The sequence below is a fragment of the Polyodon spathula genome, chromosome 12 (genome assembly GCF_017654505.1).
Source record: "Polyodon spathula isolate WHYD16114869_AA chromosome 12, ASM1765450v1, whole genome shotgun sequence".
Lineage (NCBI taxonomy): Eukaryota > Metazoa > Chordata > Actinopteri > Acipenseriformes > Polyodontidae > Polyodon > Polyodon spathula.
This window is the reverse complement of record NC_054545.1, coordinates 8,049,758-8,069,448: the sequence shown is the minus strand read 5'-3', so window position 1 is coordinate 8,069,448 and position 19,691 is coordinate 8,049,758. Positions and strand designations below refer to the sequence as shown.

General features: G+C 35.0%; 1 protein-coding gene across 9 annotated transcripts; it reads left to right on the top strand.

The window, feature by feature from the left end:
• Window positions 1–324: 324 nt before the first annotated feature.
• LOC121325054 (melanoma inhibitory activity protein 2-like) lies at window positions 325–19,462 on the top strand. 9 transcript variants are annotated; one of them, XM_041267371.1, is made up of 28 exons: window positions 325–567; window positions 1,256–1,389; window positions 1,753–1,839; window positions 4,467–4,796; window positions 5,020–5,126; window positions 8,432–8,563; window positions 9,046–9,067; window positions 9,208–9,296; window positions 9,399–9,470; window positions 10,233–10,343; window positions 10,578–10,649; window positions 11,246–11,350; window positions 11,583–11,705; window positions 11,981–12,071; window positions 12,349–12,392; window positions 12,488–12,578; window positions 13,036–13,174; window positions 13,281–13,382; window positions 13,565–13,625; window positions 13,749–13,784; window positions 13,997–14,064; window positions 14,205–14,287; window positions 15,677–15,811; window positions 16,396–16,554; window positions 17,034–17,162; window positions 17,571–17,632; window positions 18,024–18,213; window positions 18,377–19,459. In XM_041267371.1, exons 4-28 carry the CDS (start codon window positions 4,529–4,531, stop codon window positions 18,550–18,552), a joined length of 2,667 nt encoding a protein of 888 aa, XP_041123305.1. In that variant the 5' UTR covers window positions 325–567; window positions 1,256–1,389; window positions 1,753–1,839; window positions 4,467–4,528; the 3' UTR covers window positions 18,553–19,459. The 9 variants fall into 9 exon arrangements, with proteins under 9 accessions (XP_041123305.1, XP_041123306.1, XP_041123304.1 ...); XM_041267372.1 differs by lacking the exons at window positions 325–567; window positions 1,256–1,389 and having other exon boundaries at window positions 1,717–1,839; XM_041267370.1 differs by lacking the exons at window positions 325–567; window positions 1,256–1,389; window positions 1,753–1,839 and adding an exon at window positions 4,275–4,383 and having other exon boundaries at window positions 18,024–18,217; window positions 18,377–18,505.
• Window positions 19,463–19,691: the final 229 nt, after the last annotated feature.

Genomic DNA, 19,691 nt, shown 5'->3' with positions numbered 1-19,691 from the left:
ATATATATATATATATATATATATATATATATATATATATGTGTGTGTGTGTGTGTGTGTGTGTGTGTGTGTGTGTATATATAGACACACACGCTTGTGTGTGTCTAAAATTGAGACCAAAATGTTCCACAAAATTAGTAAACCTCGTGTGTGTGTGTGACCAAAAAGTTCCACACACCTAGTGTGGAATTTACATGATCACCGATACATTCTGTTTTGCTCTTTGTGTAAGACCAGAAATTAGTTAATCATTAAACCTTTGCACTCAGCAAGAGACATTATTGATTTATATCTAGAGCACTCTGCAGCCTGCTTCAGTATTCACGACGTTTTTGCGAACGTTTGGCAAACTTCCTTTTGGAAACTTTCTCAATTAGCGTTTGTTAAACTCTTGTTCATGTGTTATTTAGTTTGTGTTGCCACATCGTAACTTAACACGACGTTCCCATGCATGTGAAAACATGGCAGTTTGGGGGGGTTGCTTTCAGCTCTTGGTTTTGCTAATTTCGACAAGAAGTCAACGGCTGCTGTCGGACTTCAAAACATGCGGAGATGCCGAATGTGAAAGTAAGTGATAACATACAGTACAGTACCTTACAGAGTTCCAGCAGAGGGTTAAACTATTCTTGCAGTGGTCATTTGTATTCCAAAAATAATATGATGTGTTGGCTGTATGGTATTAATTTTATTAGTAATTTAAATGTATTAATTAATATAGTAGGCCTACATGTTTTGTTGGAAATTCATTTGAAAAAAAAAAACATATAATACTGGCATATTCGTACGTGTTAAATCATTAACATTCTTTATCAGGTCCAGTGGTGCATATTACACGGTTTGTCTCTCGATTGTGTGGCACTGATTTTGCAAATAGCAGGACAAAGTTCACAAAACCAACTGAGCCAATAGTCGAAACGAGAAAACAGAGATGTATAAATACTAAATAGCTATTGAATTCAGTTTGAAAAAGAACACGAAAAATGTGTAGTGTTACCTTGTTTGCCTCATATTTAAGTTAACCTGTTGATAAAGACTTGTTATCCATACCTTTGTCAAATTTATTACTTTTTAATGCATGTCATAGTATCAGTATTTATACATTTATGTGCTTTGGAGTTCATGTTGCACCAAGGAACGTTTTTGTATATGACAGTACAGTATGGTCAATATTTTTCAGTCTTCATAGTATAGTTTCAAATTGTTTGCTCAAGTCTTTAAATAACTTAAAACTTGTTCATATGTTTTTTGCTTTCAGGTTTAATAAGCGGTGTGCAAGCCATAAGAGACCACAAAGGGCCTGACTGTAGATTCCTAAACTTTAAATCTGGTGCTGTGATATTTGTATATTATAAACTGTCAGGACAAAGAGATGACCTGTGGGCTGGCAGTGTAAGTATTTGATTGAACTAATAAACAGTATCTATTGGGCTATTAAAAGTCAAGGGCATATACTACAGTATCTGACCAAAACATTTTTCATAAACAAAAGTTACCAAAAAAGTTGTTACAGTAGAGCTTCAGCAGTCTGACATTGAATCGAATGACTGATTCAGTTGAAGTCAAACTTAGTGCGGAATTGCCTCTCATCTGACTTTTTTTTTTTTTATTATAATCCATAACCTTAAAAAAAGGAAAGACCAAACACTTGTCGTATATTTTATCCAGGTTCAATGTACCCTGTAGTTACCACTTAACTATATGCATGTAAACATTAGTGCTCTCCAAATTATTATTATTTTTCTAATGTTGTAGATTGACAAACAGTTTGACTATTTCCCAAGAAATGCAGTGGAAACTGAAGAGGTTTATGTATCAGATGAAGTTCAGATTCCTGCAAAGGTAATACACACACACACACACACACATATATATATATATAGGCCAAGATGTTTTTATTTCAGACTCAGAAGATCCAGTAAAATTAACTGGAAACAGAAACCATTTTAGCAAGGAATCTGATCTTCCAAACGACAGTTACAATGATATTGAAAAAGAAGCAGAGCATGAACAGATTGAAAGAACAATTACAGAATATACTACTAAAAACACTATACTAAACCTTTGTGAAGGCTCTTTTGTGGGGAAACCAAGTACCAAGTCACATCATGATCATTTAAATGATGCTGCACTCAATAAGGATGTTTTCAAAAGTGACTTTGAAAAACATAATGCTCTGCAGAAACTACTGTGAACCATAATTCAAAAGAAACTATACATTCTTCTGAAAGCACATTATTCAATAAAGAGTCAGCTACAGACTTTACTAAACAACTGCGAAATGAAGACGAAAATCAAGATCAACTGCACTTAGTTTCTAAACAGGAACACAACAATCACGCAAATCAACCGGGTGGCACAGAAATTGATGGAGGGATAATTGAAACAACTGACACAACACCATGACTAACACTGAAGGAGCTTGTTAGTTCTAGTGATACTTCCATATTCGTGCAGGAAGAAGGATTAGTAAAAATGAAATTGTCTATAAAGGAAGGTTTTCAAAGTCAGGATCAACCTTCAATTGAAGCTCAGGCAAAAACAAAGGTCAGAAAGGTCAGAAAGCCAGAAGATGCTGAAGAAATAATGAAGATTCAGCACGAAATGTTAAATGAAGAAAAGCTAAGTTGTCGTGACTCATTAGCTCATGCAGATAAGTCGTTGAATCACTTAAGCATTAAAGATATGTCAAACGAGTATTTACCACAAACACGTGACAGTAAAGTAGTAGTTCCACATGAAGAGAAAAAACAAAATGTAAACGATAAAGACCAAGGTATTTGTGAAAGCACAACAAAACATCTAACAGAACTTCAGTCTTTAGAAAAGTCATCTTTAGATATCAAAGATCATTACGAATCTATCAACAGTGACAATGCACAGAGGACACCAGTTACTCAAGATATGCTGTTAGAGTCTAGTTTTGAAACCTGAAAAAACAGTTGTCATAGATACGGATCTGTTTTTTTTGCATGAAACCAGTAATGATCATCGTGATGGTGACAATGATAAGCATTCTTTAGACAGTAAATGATTAAAACTAGATTCAGATTATGAAGACAGCAGTCATTCAAGCCAAGAACCAGTATTGTTGGCACAAAACAGAATCACTGAAAGGGGGGATCAACCCAGTGATAAAGTGCAGCTTTGTCAACAGAACAAACTGATACAAAAAAAACAGGAATCTGAACCATTCTCACAGCAACAAACTAAGATTATAATATCGGAGTCTGTTTCTGCCCCAAATCAGGAAACATCTGTATTGCGTGTTTCTGAGGAAAGCCCTTATGCTCCACAAGGGTTAAATAGAGTTGAAATGAAACTACTTTTAGAAATGAAAAACGAACAACCTTGTTCCTTAAATTTTGAGCAGAACCTCAGGATTGAAGCCAAACAGGCTAGTGAGAAGCATGCTCCAGATGGTCCTCTAGCACAGAATAGTTCCAGTAGTGAGTGCCTCCTTGGTGCAGTTCTGGATACATCTATTGAAACTCACAGTGAATACTGTGGCAAAACTGTTGATGAACAGCATCAAACAGATAAAACAAACATTGAATCAGGGATTGCAGGGTTTCATTCTGACTTAATCAAAAAAGAAAATGTGGTCCATGATCTACACAAGCTACTAAAACTAACAATGTTCATAGTGAAACGAGTATTGGTAAAATAGAAAACAAACTACCTGCTGAAAGAGAAGGTAAAAACAAATTAGATTCATTGACATTTAAAGAGTGGGTAGATAAGACACAACATAATTTGGAAGCCAAATGTGGGGAAGAAGATAACCCAGTTGTTGAAAGAAAGATTCAGGTATTAACCATGTGGAATTAAATAGTGATGAGACAGTGTATAGCGATAGCTTGAGAGATGAAGGGAGTTTAGGTCTACAACCACACGATCATAGTACAAAATCTACATTTTCGTTAGAGGGTGAAGAAGAAACAAACTTATCCTCAACCCAGACAGCAGATTCACTCCAAGAAACTAAACGCCAGGATCAGATACATAGACCAGTCCCCAAGGCTACAAAGGCTTTTAAGGATCTTACAAGGTTGAGAAAATATATGACTGCAGAAGTTATCGAGTATCTGATACATGCATTTGGATATCGGAAGCTTGTATGGCTCGGCTATTGTCTTGACAATACAGAGGCAGAACTTTCTAGCCAAAATGACGAAGACATTCTTACTTTAATTTCTGACTTTGAACACAGTCTCAAACATTATCAAGGAATAATTTCTGCTGCAAAACAATCAAGTGTTCAAGAAAACATAAAAGGAGACGGTCTTCAAGACAATAACATGGCACTTCAAAAACTAGAAGGTCTTCTGTCTACCCTGAAAAGTAAATACATGGCAAAGACATCTGTTAGAATTGAAGACCAAGGTACTGGTTACTTGATGCATTTGCTAATGAGGCATATTTTTATAACTAAAATTAAGACAATCAATAGCTGTTTTCTTTTACAGATAAATACATCTCAGGATGTACCACAAACACTTGCCTTCAGGCAGATAAAACTGCAGAAGAGATGAATAGTGATCAAGGAGCTAAAACAACTGAAGGGACTAAAGAAGACAGTACATTCAGTTCTGTAATGGTAAGAAGCAACAAGGGAGATGAAAAGTCTATTAGTACAAGTGGACTTCACAAAGGTATTAAAGATACTACAATAACCTTGCAAACAGAAACCGAATGGCCTTCAGAGAGTGTTCGAGAAGGAAAAGATAAGACTTTAAGCAGGAACACAACATCCCAAATTATTTTACAGTTAAAGGAGGACGCGTCTTCACAAAACGGTATGTAAAAAACTTAAATATTGTGAACTATTGTTGTGATTATATTATCTAAGAAATATATTGTTCTGGCAATGCTGGGTAAATGTATTTATTTGCTATGCTTTATCCTTACAAACGAAAATTCAGTAAACCTTTTTTATATATATATATATATATATATATATATATATATATATATATATATATATATATATATATATATATATCTCTGTATATATTGCAGACAAAACAGAAGGTGTGTCTGTTGTGAGGAAAGCACTGCATGCCATGTATGAAGCATCTAGCCTTCTTAGACCTCTCTGGCCATGTGTTCAACATTTTGCCAAAACGGTAAGTAATGTTTTATTAAACTGACATTCAATCTACAGCCCCATTATTGGCAATCTGACATACATTTGAAACATGCCATATTACTGTAAATAAAGTGTAGGGCTATCATAGGCAGTCAAGATGACACTGAATTACTATGACAAGTGTGTTAGGTGTTTCGAGTGCTTAATCAGTGGGTCATGTTCTTGTCTTTCTGAAAACAAAATTGCTATAGAGATATCCACTATAATAGAAATGACACCTGGACGAGAAAAAGTTAGAGATTTTGTTTATGCGGTAACAGTACAAAGTAATCTGCTGTCATGACTACTGGGACTAAAAGGAACATATGTCAAGGGTTTCATAACAATGAATCAGTAGGAAATGGTGCATTTACACCAAACTGTGAGTTAAATAGTGCAATGTTTGTTTTCTCATAAACTGATCCCAATATTGAAATAATCTCTTTATCATTTGCATCTGTAGAGTATTGTACAAAAGGCCCAGTTTGCCCTTGCAATAAGATAGTTCACTAGTGAACCACTGCTGCTTGGCAGTACTTCCAGTAGAGGGAATTCCCCTCTATTTCTAGGTGTATCAGTTAGTATTTAAATTCTTTTAAAGTGTTTTCAGTCTCTTGCTTGTTGTTTCACGTCATAACTTTCACTTTGCCCAATTTATTTTGATCAAATGTTGGAAAAAAAAAAAAAATCTTGATTTATGTTTTTTTGGAAAATCCTGTTGGCTGTCGTTTATCTACCAGCGCCACCCCTTTCAAATCAGATGTCGGTGGCAGGATCAGTTTCATCTGAATTGTTGTCCTCACTGTCCGTCGTTTATTTATTTTTAAGTGGATAGCACAGGGGTTGTGAGTCTTTTCTTTCATTTTCCTCTCGTTTGAAAGCATGTAAATGGCTAATGTGAATAATCAAAATGACACTTGAGGTCACCGCGGAGATAAGTATTTTTAAACTTTACATGTAATGTCTTTATTTGTGAAGCCAAAGGCAGGTAGCTGATACATGGACAAATTTGATATAACCATTTGAATTGTACTGGATGTAGGCTGCGTGAAAAACATGTATTCTAATCAGGTTGTTGGCCCAACACCTTGAGCTACTAGTTTCACTAACTTTTTACTTTTTTTTTTTTCCACGTTTTTATTTATTTATTTATTTTTTAAATCCAAAATTAACGTGTTGTAAAAAGCTTGCAATATCAGCCCAATGATGGCATTCTCAAAAATCGAACTACTAATTTGAGAAAATTTGCATTGCACATATTATGTCAAATAGTACTACCGGTAGTAAATAAATAAATAAATAATAATAATAATTACATTAGAACATTCATCATTTATTTTTGCAGTTGACAGTATTTAGTAGAATTACTGTCTGGTGTATTTTATTGTTTAAGACATTCTGCATATCCTGTCTAAGTATGATAGACTGGCCTTAAGAATTACGTTAAACAGTAAGACAATCTGTGTAAGTGTTACCCTTTTGCGGATTACACCGAGGCAAGTTTGTAATAATAAGCAAGCTGTTTTTCAAACTGTCCACACTATCTTCACCACCAGAGTCAGGCAGAGTGGCAATCCATTGGTGACCCTCGGAACAAACCAACTTCAAATTCAGTGTACAATAAAGGAGGGTCATTCTTAAATAACTCTTCGAAAGTGGGCCAGAGTGAATGTAAGAGATATATACGCATTTACCGTAATTATCTTATTATTCAGTATATTTTAACTAAAGATTATAGCGTAACTGTTGAAGACTGAAAGAAAACAAGTTTTTTTTGATTGTTTGTTTGTTTGTTTTTATAATACTTCCCGCTTCCCCGTAGTATGTGCATTAAGACATTCCCATTTCCGCTGCTGTAGTCTAAGCCCGTCCTGGTGAATGATAGCACGACAGATTGCAGAAGTGGATTATGATTTATATCCACTGTATTGTAAAATATATTTATTTAACAACAAATAATAACAATGACAGATAAAGAAACCCGCGATTTAGTCGGAGCGCCCACTGAGGAACCCGGTTTTGCCGTGGTAGCCAAATTGGCTTTACAGAAAGTGAAAGATGTAAATGCGGTACCCTCAGAATTTTTTTTAATATTAAGAGTACTGTATATCATATCACTCTTTATTTTTCAAAATATGTATTTAGTCTGAAACTATGTGGAAAATAGTTAATTTGTGAGCTTGTTATTGAAGTGTCGTGTAGACAAGACCATAACTAGCAAGCTTATGGTTATGTGTTGTCATGATAACGCTTTCTCAAAATTACTATTTATCTGTAGTATCTTTTATATATCGGTATACATATGAAATTAATGTATTGATCTACTTTTGACTATAAAAACAGTTAACGTTTCCTAAGTTTAGAAAGGAGGTGTAATTCAGTTTAGCCTGGCTTTGTTGAGCTGTGTGTTCCATAAGTAATAATTGTTATGTTTTATTAATAACTGTCGTATAGAATAATTGTTTGCTTCTAGATCTGTAATAGCTTATTTTAATTCGTCTCTTAATGCATCCAGACTTCTGTCCATACATACATACATACATACATGGAAGAGTATAGTTTTGTCTTCTTTCATAAGTTTTTTTTTTTTTTTACAGATTTAAGTGTTGTTTTTTCTTTTTAATAATGAATTCTGACTAGGCTGGTGCGCCTCACTGAAGGACATAGTAACATTTCATATAATTTTGCTTATGAAATTAATAATATAGACCTGAAAAAACGCAAAACATGATCTCTTCAGAGTATACTTTGAAATATTTTCATTACTGTTGGCAGTTAGATTTTCAGCAGTGTGTGTGGTGCAGGTTGGGTATTGTTCAGCACCTGGCAATTCCCACACACAGGTAAGTGTACACTGTGTAAGCAAAACTGGGGGCTTCAAGTGATTGAAGCAGGGCCTTTTTGTGTGGTTCTGAGCTGAGTATTCCAGTAGACACATTGAAACCTTCAATTTAAAAGGGGAAATTGGCAAAGCTGAAAACATTTCTGTTGAAGGCACAAGCACAAGTGTTTGTCTGCGTGTCTTGAATGCAAAAGCCTAAAAATCATGTAGGAGCTGTGCTATTCAGTTATTTTTATGGAATTGACCAGGGTCTTCCATGATTGTATGAATAATGCAGTGGAAGTGTACGTCCAATACATTTTTATGGCAACTAATTTTACTATTAGTAAATAATTCATGTATGGTAACCTATTAGGACTAATGAAGAAATCAGGACATTATTAGATTTTTTGTTTCAAAATGTAGGGTAATCATTGTGATAACTGTCAGTTTTCCTTATATTTGCTTTTATCCCCCCCAAGGCTGTGTCATTGCTTCCAGAGGACATGAGACCTGGCCCAGACCTGCATGGATTACCATGGGAAGTGGTGATAGTAACAGCATTTGTGGGAATATTGTCTGCACTTCTCTTTCTTTGTAGAGTCTGTCAATCAGTAAGTTAATCATTTTGTTTGTATGTTTTTTGTTTTTTTAATTTGAATAACTTTGTTTTGAAAAAAAAAGTCTCTATTTAAATGTGAATATAAATGTCTATCCAAATCAATTACATTTTCAAACAGAGGTGATGAGGAAGTGTATTTCTGTCTAGTAAGATGATGATTCGTAAATTTGACCCTTGAATTTGTTAATCTTACCAAATTGGCACTGGCCTGCCCCCTCCAGATGTTCCGTGCTTGGAATCTGTTTATCCACAATCTAGATAAGTATAGTATGATGGCGGTATGATGACATCACAATTCTAGAAGAAAAAAAATGACACTCCATTCTGGGTGCCAAAAGTCATTGAAACATATTGAACATCATTATTAATTGAGAGAAAATGGGTAATAATTATGTTCTAAATACATGAAGTAACTGAGATATTTAAAATTAAGAAATGTCATAGATCTTCATTTTTCTTTACTTTATCTTGCAGATTAAAAGCAGCTTATACGTTGGTGAGTGTTTGTATTTTAAAACTGAACTTTCACTTATTTTAAACCTCTTTTAAAATCAATTTTAAAACATTATTTCAGTCTGTTCTTTGTCGACGGTAAGACACTGCTTTATTTATTAATTTTTTAAATTTTGTTTTCAGGAAGGGAGAAAAAACTTGCCACCAAAGTGGCTGAATTACTTGAAGAAAAATGCCAAGTTCTTGAAACACTTAGTGAATGCAAACAGCAAGTAAGTTGGTCAACATCCATCTGTACTTCCTTTTTTAAATGGTTATTGTACTTGCTGCCTTATATTTTGTTTTATTTATACTGAGCATTTTATATTTCACAGTATGAAAAACTTGATGCAACCCTGAAAAATGGCGGCCATTCAGAACAAGCTTCAGAAAGAGAAAATCTTCAGGTAAGCCTCACCGTAAAACTGTACTGCACATTTTCTGCACGATAAAGTTATGAATAAGGGGTCATTTGGCCTTTAGCTATTCCAAGACTGAATTCAGAAGGATCATAGTGAATTGGCTGCAACAGCATTGCTTGACAACCCATTCCAATTGGACCCTCTGCCCTGAATCCATCTTCACTTAACTTCCAAATGTGACCTCTGCTCCTGGTTTGTACTGGGGTTAACTTTAAAGAAAAACAGAACAAACAAAAAAAAACCATCAACAAGTCTCCCGCATACTTTTTAGTTTAAGCTTCATTGTTTCCATTTCCTCAACCAGAACTTGGTGTTGGTAAGATGGCCAAGTTAGTTCTAGATGTTATTGTATTGAAGCTCAGGCATAGCACCATTTTACAGAGGACATATGTCACAGATAGTAGCACCCAGAAAGTGTAGTATAACTTTTGTTGTGGGATAGGAGAGTGATCATTGGTTTTAGAGAGTTTTCACTCTATTTATAGGAGTAGGTTGTGTGCTTATTTTGAAATTACATCCACCTAAATAACAAACATATGGTCATTGTTGTCTGCCTAGAAGCTTTTTTTTTTTTTATCATTCTGTACAAAAATGCTAAAAGTTCCCAAGAATACATCAAAATTGTGTGAAGACAAAAAAGACAGATTTTGTATTTATGAATTCAAACATAACATACTATATCTGTAGAAAAAAATCATATGTTCCAGATTAAACAAAATTCATACTTTTAATTATCTGGTATTGTAGGTTATGTCTATGAAATTGGAACACTCAAACTCTGACTTAAAAGAGGAAATTGAGCAACTAAAGCAGGATCTGGATTCTCAGAGAACTGCAAGATCACAACAAGATGAACTGGTATGATTTTGTTTTATTTTAATTATTATATTCATTTTATAGATTTGTAAACCCAATAAGTACATTGGAATATATGGGTTTTTTTTTTTTAATTATCTCTAATGAGCTATTACAGCCCTTTGTTTTTTAAATATAGCTGAGATAGACAATGTGGGTGCAAATTCAGTTCTTTGTTCAGATTGTAATTGCATGTAATATAAAGAGAAATATGATGTGTTAATTTGATTTCCACAGCTTGCAGAAATACAGAGATCCTTGAAAAGTTTAGAAGAAGAGGCAATAGGCCTGAAGTCACAAATGGAGCAGGTATTTGAACCGCTTTGCATAACTTAATGTACTGTTTGTGTAAAATATTAAGAAATATATTTAAACACCCCCATGGGAATACTTTCTATTTATGTGCAGGATTAATAAACAACACAGGCAAAAGTGTTTTTGGCATTGATCTCTGATCTAATGTGGCTACTGGGGATTATTATTACCTTTACAAACTAGATAAACACACCCTAATCTCCAGACATTGTATAAATGAACATATAGTTTTTTTTACTGCCTCGTAAGGGTTTATAAAATATTACGTCATTGTTTTAATAATTAAAGTGATCAGAAACTCCCCTTTTATAATTTATTAAAAAAAACAAAAAACAGATCAAGATAAGTTGAAACCCAGCATTTGCACTTTTTTTTTTCAGTTTCTGTTGTGCTTTCGTGAGGAGTTGGTTATTTGTTGTTTTGGTTTGGGATGATCAGGATGTATACTTTTTGCAAAATTTGAACCTTTGGGTTACATTTCATAAACACAAAAATAAAGTACTGAAGAGCTAGTGAATGCTGTTTTGTCACTGTCATCATATCAAACCTGTTTCTAAAGATAATACAGATATTTTAAAAAATATTTTTAGGCCCAAACTACATTAAAAATCTACCAAATCAACAACGAACGACTGCAAACAAATCTACAAGCTGCAAAGGAAGAGAATTGCCAGCTTCAAGAAAGCAAAGCACAGGTGTGTTGGAACACATTTTTGGCTTTCAGTTTTCAACCAGCCTACAGGCATTTGTCTTTATTACAGTACTTTGTTGTGTTTTGTTATTTTTTTTAAATATTCTTGCTTTGGTTCTAGAGCTGCAGTACATTACCAGGTTCAAGTGTTTTTTTAGACATTATTTATATATATATATATATATTTATTTTTATTTTTTGTATGCATTGAGACGAAAAAGTTGTTGTTTTTGCAGCTTGTGCAAGAAGCTGAAGGATGGGATGAACGACTAAATGAACTCACTGAACAGATTAAGATGTGTGAGGAGTCTCAGAAAGACATGCAGGAGGATTGCTCAAATAAGGATGAGCAGATTAAGGTAAGGACCTATTTTTGTACAATATCATCACTCTATGTATGTAGAATATAACATGCTACTGTATAGCCATAGTTCCTGTAATGATTCAGTTGTATTAGTTCAACAATACAGAGCTTATACTAAAATGACGGTGTTGAGTCTAATTCAGTATGTTCCTTAGAATTATCAAAAAAGGGTGGATATAGAGTGAGTGCTCAAGACTCGAATAGAAGTATCTCTGCTCTGCGCCAGTTTGTAATGGTATTAACAACCCTTATTTCCCTTGATGATCAAAGAATCTTACAGACTGCCTGCTCAAGATGAAAGATTGGGATTCTGAGCTGGAAGATGACCAAACGACTCAAACCGAAAATGGAGAATACTTAGGTACAACTTATGTAACCTGCCATCTTGATGAAATTAAAATCTGATCATACTTTTAGTTTAGAGAATACCTCTAGCTCTAAATTAGGTCTTGTAGAAATGAGACTTAACCCATTGATCAGTAGCCAAGATTTCTAATTAACTTAAGCTTTCTTAGTAGTAATTTCGTTTAGGTCATACTCTGAACATGCATGTAGAAAATGCATAGAAACTAAGTTAAGCTGATGTACTATTTACTGTTAAAGATTTATATATGCTTTTTTTTTCCTCTTTAAAACAGATCATCAGAAAGAACAAATACAGAATCTTATTTATGCAGTGAAGGTACGTTTACTTTTTTAACCAGCACCACCAAATAAAAAATACACCTGGTGATTTTTAAAGAAAAGTTTCACTAAATGACTGTCACACCTTTTCAGCTGCATGCTGGGTTGAAATCCATTGAAGAAGATAAAAACAGGATTTTCACCAAACTAGCTGATGAAGAGAAAGCAAAGAAGGATCTCAAAGGTATGTTGCTGAGGTAATGGTGATAAAGGAGGTCCTCAGCTGGCTGTATTAGCTGGGGGCTGATAAAGAACACTACAATTGCCATGGGGAGGGATAATCGTATGATAGATTGCCTCACCATGTCACAGTGCCCCACTAGAAAGGCATCAGACAATACCAGGTGGAGTCAGGTCAAGCTGAACTCTATCCTTCTGGATTCTTGACAACATCCACAATGTAGGTTGCAGAGATAAAATGTGATTGGCTAGACAGTCTGTCTATTGATCTTCAGTGGATTACAGAAAATTAGGTATTTTAAAATTGTATATTTTTATACTATTAGAAAATATTGCTACATTCTTGAAGTGAAATTATGTTCCACACTTTCTGTCCTATGGTTTGAATATACAGTACATGAAAAATCTGTCCCTTGGAAAGAATGCAGTTTTTAAAGATTATTGACCCTTTGTTTTCTCAGAGCATATTGAAAAGCTTAAGAATGATAAAGACGCGTTGCAGTCTGAATGTACGAAGTACACAGGCAAGGCTCAGAAACTGCAGCAAAAACTCAAGATTATGACAGAGATGTATCAGGAAAATGAACTGAAATTACACAGGTAGGTAGTCAAGACTCTTCAGCAATGGTTTAACTGTTTTTTGTGTACCTGTTGTTTGGATCTTGTATTTCCTAGTGACAGACTTTGATTCATTTGCATTGTATAGAAAGCTTACTGTGGAAGAAAAAGAACGCACGCAGAAAGAGGAGAAGCTCACCAAAGCAGATGAGAAAATTACCCTTGCAGCAGAAGAGCTTAGCACTTACAGGTAACACCACTTCATACCACCAAGAGCTTTAATAAAAACAAATAGTGTCCTTTAACTTCAGCCATATGAAGCAATAGAAAGAAAGCCTTGAGAAAGAAAATATCTAATAAGTAAAACTGCAGTGGGTTTTGTCTCTTCACCGACATGTTATCTCTTCTGTCATGTTTCTTTTCTTTTTGCAGACAAAGAGCTAAAGACCTTGAGGAAGAACGAGAGAGGACTAACCAAGCCTACAAAAACCAGGTTTTAATCCCAATTTTATTTTAAGGGTTTGTGTATGCCTACCCCTTGATGTAAATATTACTGTTTATGTGCAAATATCTGGCTGGATTTTTTTATTTGCTCATTTATTTTTATTTCCAATAGATTGCCTCTCATGAGAAGAAGGCAAATGATAACTGGGTAAGTTCTACCTATTGTTTTAATTATCTGAAAAACAACAGACCTCAGAAATGATCATATTACCCTGTTACATTGTAATAAAAGTAATTACAGTACTAGCTGTAAAAACTTTTTTTTTTCTTTTTTTTAACTGGAAAGTGGATGTAGTTAAATATATACAATATTTTGTTTAAAAACAACGTACATTTCTGAGATTTGATTTTTGTTTATAGCTGGCGGCACGGGCAGCTGATAGAGATCTTAATGAAATAAAGAGAGAGAACTCGCACCTCAGACAGCGGTAAGTAATTACTGAAGCCATACAGGGAGTTTCTAACATTTTCTATTTACAAGAATACTTGCTAATTACATGTACATTATTAACCTTGGAAGCTACTACACAAGAAACACTCAGTCTTGAAATGGCTATTCTTCCCACAGGCTAACTGATTCACAGTTTAAGCTGGAGATGATAGAGAAGGACCCATATGCTCTTGATGTTCCAGGAAGACCACTGTTCAGAGGTAAAAATATTTCCCTACTTGTAATACTTACTTTTGTCTTGTTTTGTACCATTAAAGCCTAAAGGCAAGTATAAAGGCACATTTTAATAGAGGGATTACCCAACTGAAATTAGTACCATCCTTTTGTTTTAAATGAAATTATTCAGAACCAGTAAAATGTCATTGTGTAGGAACAGACTAATTACTTTGGCCTGGGGGGCAGTGTTGGGGAGTAGCCAGCTAATAGTACCAACGCTACTTTTTTGTGTAGCTTTGCTGTAGCAAGTTACTTTTATTGTACCGTAGCTTTTACAGTAGCAAGCTATTTTTTCCTGCAAAATGTATTGCCGCTACCGCTACTTCAGTCGCAACTTTTCTTCTTCTTTTTCAGCAGAAACATAAAATGTTTCGATAACTCAGTTGCTCCCGAATGTGTTAATTACTGAGCACTGTGGACAACTATCATACTTCCTTGTTTGTGTGTTCTCTGTATAGTTTGGTAGGCTATATTGCGGCGTTGGTGTACACAGGTTCAGCAAAGAAGGATGAGACAAGCAAATGAAATTTCAAGTTGTTGCTACTAACTACTAACTAACAGTAGCATTTATAAGTGCTGAACTAAGCAGAGAATAAAGTCACAAACAGGGGAAAGGGTAAGAAACGGCAAGCGTAACACACTGGGAGCGAGAAATACACACGAGGATCACACAAAGAGGGTGTGGGCAGACAAGAGATGTACGTTAAATTAAGTGCAACCGTACAACAATTTAACAACAAGTGGAACAATTGTTTCAATTAAAAAGAGAAAACTCTTCATTGTATGTCCCGCAGCGAATGCTGGCAGCTAGTATAGCACACACACAAACACTGAATTACTAACTTAAACATAACTTTCAAGAAGTATTTAATCGAACAGCTTAGTTTGACTCCGAATTTTTTTTTCTTCTCCAAAAAACCCCCCCAAAAAAACAGGACATCACAGTGTGAAGATGGAGCTAGTATAAATATGTAGTTATTTATTCGAATCAATAACAATGCTCAGTGTTTCTGCTATCTGAAGTGGTGAGAAAGAGCACATTTTCTAGAAGGCTTGGAGTACAATTCTTATTGCTTTATCTGATGATGTGCCAAATGCAATGAGAACAGTATCGAGTTAAACTTGAAATTGAGGATTACATGAGACGATCTTTATTTTCTAGAAATAATAATCACAGTTTATATATATATATATATATATATATATATATATAAAGTAAGTAAGTGTATTAAGTGTAGCTAGCTACTTTTTTTAGAAGTAACTTTTAGCTTTAGCTAAACTTTTTTCAAACTTTTTCAAAGTAGCTTCCCCAACCCTGCTGGGGGGTTAAAACTGAGAGCTGCAGAAACAAAACTTACTCCAATAATTTGTAGGTGAAAGATCCCCTTTTGGACCTTCACCTTTGGGAAGACCTGCATCTGAAACAAGGGCCTTCCTTTCTCCACCAACGCTGATGGATGGTCCGCCCAGGGTCTCCCCACCGTTTCCTGGAGAGCCCGGCGGTAGAGGTATAGTATTTTGGTGTAAATAGTTTTTGCTTTAAATTAGCCAGACATAGTATAAGAATAGATCATGTATTATTGTTTGCTTCTTGCTGCCTCCACGTAACCCCTAGGAATTAAAATACTTAATTGCCTTCCTGTTACTGCATAACACTGTGAAGTAGTTCTCATGAAAGAGCATATCATGCCTAAATACAAAACTGAGGCATCGCTATGAAATGAACATATAATGTATATCTGCTATTCACTGATGCTTGTTAGCTGACACACACAAATGTTGCACATTTTAAAGGATACCACACAATGAGCTATTATGTGACTAATCCTCAGTTACATTGTCTTAACACAGAAGCAAGGATCTCTGTTATGTGAAGGCTATTAGAGAAAATTGTACTAGTAAGCAGTTAGGATTATTCTAGCTACAGCACCATTTAGGAGCTTGCAATCTGAGCAACCTCCTGTGCAAACGGAACTCCATACAATAGCATACAGTATATTTCAATATCCCCAGCTTTTGATTGATGCAGTATTTATGGAATACATTTAGTGTTTAAAGATTAACAAAAGGCTATTTTTTATATTTGTGTTAGCATCAAGAGGTCTGCCAAATCATGCAGCTCATCCAGTTCTTAGTGAAAGTTTGGACCCAAACTGTGACAGGAATTTGGATAACTACAGCACTCATTCTGACAGTGGATCATTGTCTCCTACATGGGAAAGAGAACGGAGGGTTCATGTACCCCCACCAGGTACAGCGATGCTCAGAAGTATTGGCATCCTAATAAACAAAAAACAAATCTTACTGTAGAAAAGCTGACCTAGCAGACAGATTCTCCCAGAACCCAACTGATCAACTGGTGTGTTGTTGTTATAAATCTGGAGATTTATAAAACAAGGAAAACACTACTTAAATTGTGGCATACGCCAAGTAATAATTGACTAATGGTTACATAGCATTCTAAATACTTCAGATAATATATATTTCCCAAAATTGAGTGTCTCTTACAATACTTAAATGTTGTTATTAATTGTGTAGAATAAAAAACATTGTTTTTCATTATTATGAGGGTGCTAATACATGTAAGCATCACTGTATATTGCACTTCTAAGTTACTTGACTCATTTTCTCACAGTCCTGCAACCTACTGTTTGTCCCTCTCAGTTTTGTATGAGTTTGCTCAAACAGATGTAATCTGTTAAGACTTCTCTTTATTTGATGTGGTAACAGGATACCCCTACCCAGACCCTGTCTTTCCTTACCGAAGACCTCCCCCAGAGAGGGGATACCCCATGCCTCTGCCGTCAGGAAGATTATCAGGACCAGCTGAAATACGTGGTTACAGCTTTCTTTCAGCAGGTGACCTATCTTGAGGAATGTTTAATTTTAAGAACAACTGGTACAAGCATATTTTGAACATTAATAGTCTAAATTAATTCATACAGTATTTTATTTTTATAATGGTTGTACTGAAATATCATTATCACTAAATTGACAAATGCATACATATATAATTTTACTGTAGTGTGCCCCAAAAATTGGTATATATGCACATTATTAAATTTGCGGTGTATGTTACAGTTCAATATTGAAACAAACATAAAATGTTGTCTAAGAACAATTTGTTAAAATAGGGTTACATCATAAGTGCAAGGAATAACATTGGCAAAGATTTTACAGGTAAATGGAGCAGATGCATCTATACACTACATACATAAATATATACATAAGTACAGTATTTTAAATAACTTTTCAATTTCTTTTTAGATGGATCGTATCTTCTAAACAGTTTAGACAATTCAGGGGCAGCTGGAAATGAAAACAAGGACGTAAGTAATGTTGTTAATTTGTTATTAGAATGTAGAACAATTAAAGTAATTTTTTATTTTAGACATTTAAAATGTATTTGTCTGGGATTTTGTTTTTTTGAGAGTGAAAGCAACTCACCAGATCGTTTTATTCTGTTTATACAATATAAAATGCAGTCAATATAGCAACTCGATGTAAATGTATGTATTTTATAATTGTCCTCCCCCCCACCACCCCCAAATAAAATTCCACAAACACCAAATGGGGGGGTGGTATTTTTGGAAAGTTTTTCGTTTCTAGATTTGTCTTATGGTGAAATCGCTGGCAAGGGTAGCAACATGAATATGAATAGTATGAAAGCAAGTTATATATCAGTGTAACTGTTTATGCTGATGTTGGGTTATTTTATAGAGTCTCTTGTCTATGTCTGGAGATCTGCCTCTTCCCTCTGATGCGGAGTTAAGGGTGGACCCTGGTTTCGGGCCTCCAGTGATGCGAGGACCTCTTCTGCCAATGGATCCGAGAGGTCACTTTTCTCATAGGGGCCCATATGGGCCTCCAGAGTTTTTGCCCCCGAGAGGGCCTTGTGGTTCCCTACTATGTTAGTAAGAGTCTTTTGCTTTCCTTACAGTTCTGGCAACTGGAAGTTATTAATATTCGTCCATACCCAAAATAGAATAGATACAATCATTTACTTCAAGCAATTCATCTTTCATTATCTCCTCCCTTGACAATCCTCTTTTTATTTCCTTTGTGTTATTTAGTGCGTGGCCCCCCTCCACCAGGAATGTTCCCTAGGTTCCCTCCTCCTCAACTGCATCCTGGATACCCCCCTGCAACGTACCCAACAGAAAGTGCAAGTGAACCTCCACCCAGACCGTCTCCTCCCACACAGCCCGGAGGACATGCAGCCCCACCACCACCTCGGGATATTATTTGAACTAGCTTCCAGACACTGTTCACGTATTACATTAAACTGTGGATGTAGTCCAGTCGGGTGCTAGATGTGCCACTATCTCTTTTATTGTGGTAATGTCATAGTACTGGTTTTAATGTGGTAGTGAGCCTATATAGACATACAAGAGTGAGTTGATGTGCACCAAGAAATAACCATGTTGGTCCGGTGTGATTTGGTGTTCAAGAAAATTTTAGTCACATAATAAATTCTTTGCTCATTACTCAAAACTGACTTGGGACCTTCTATACTGTAGCCCAGGAATATTTCATACAGACTTTCCTTGCTGTAAGAAACAGAACCACATGTATGGCTTCCTGTAAACATTGCATACAATTAAACTAAAGTAGCATGTAGAAGGTTTATCCACACAGCCTTGGCTTATCTAGCCGACAAGTTCTGAATATTGGTGCTGGCACAGAAAAGAAATGTGAAACAAAATGATGCAACAACAGTCAGATATTTTCATATTTTTTTTATTTGAATTTTGTATTTGGTACTTAATTTTCAGTTTGATTTGAACATTTGTATATATTTTTTTTTTTTCTGGTCACTGTTCCCCATGACTTGCTCTGCAACTGTACCAAAATCAGCTAGCCGACTAGACAACCCACAAAATGAGCAAATATACCCCAGAGCATCTTGCCAGCTTTGCACATGAAATGTTTCAACTAATTTTTAAATCATTTCAGATTTTTCTGAATTGTTTGGACTCAGGATTTTTAAATGTATAAACTGTTACTGAGGTGTTCTCATTTTTTACATCTATTTAATCAAGTCTTTAAACCATCCATGTTACACACTGCATTGTAATTATGTGTACAGTTGAGACTGGGAGGATACTTTTTTTAAATTACATAATTGTGTATTGTGAAAATAAAGATGTATTACAGACATCTTTCATGTGTTCAAGTTTTAGTGATATATAATAAAATATTCTTTTTAACTTCCTCATTATTACTTCCACAGTATAGGAGTGTTAAGTAAAAAAAGCAAATCAACCTAACAAAAATAGAGAACATGTCAACTGAACCAAAAACACATGGCTGACATCTTCAAAGTAATTTACAATACCAGTAATATAAATAGTTTATTTGTATCTCACATCTCGTTTGAGTTATATC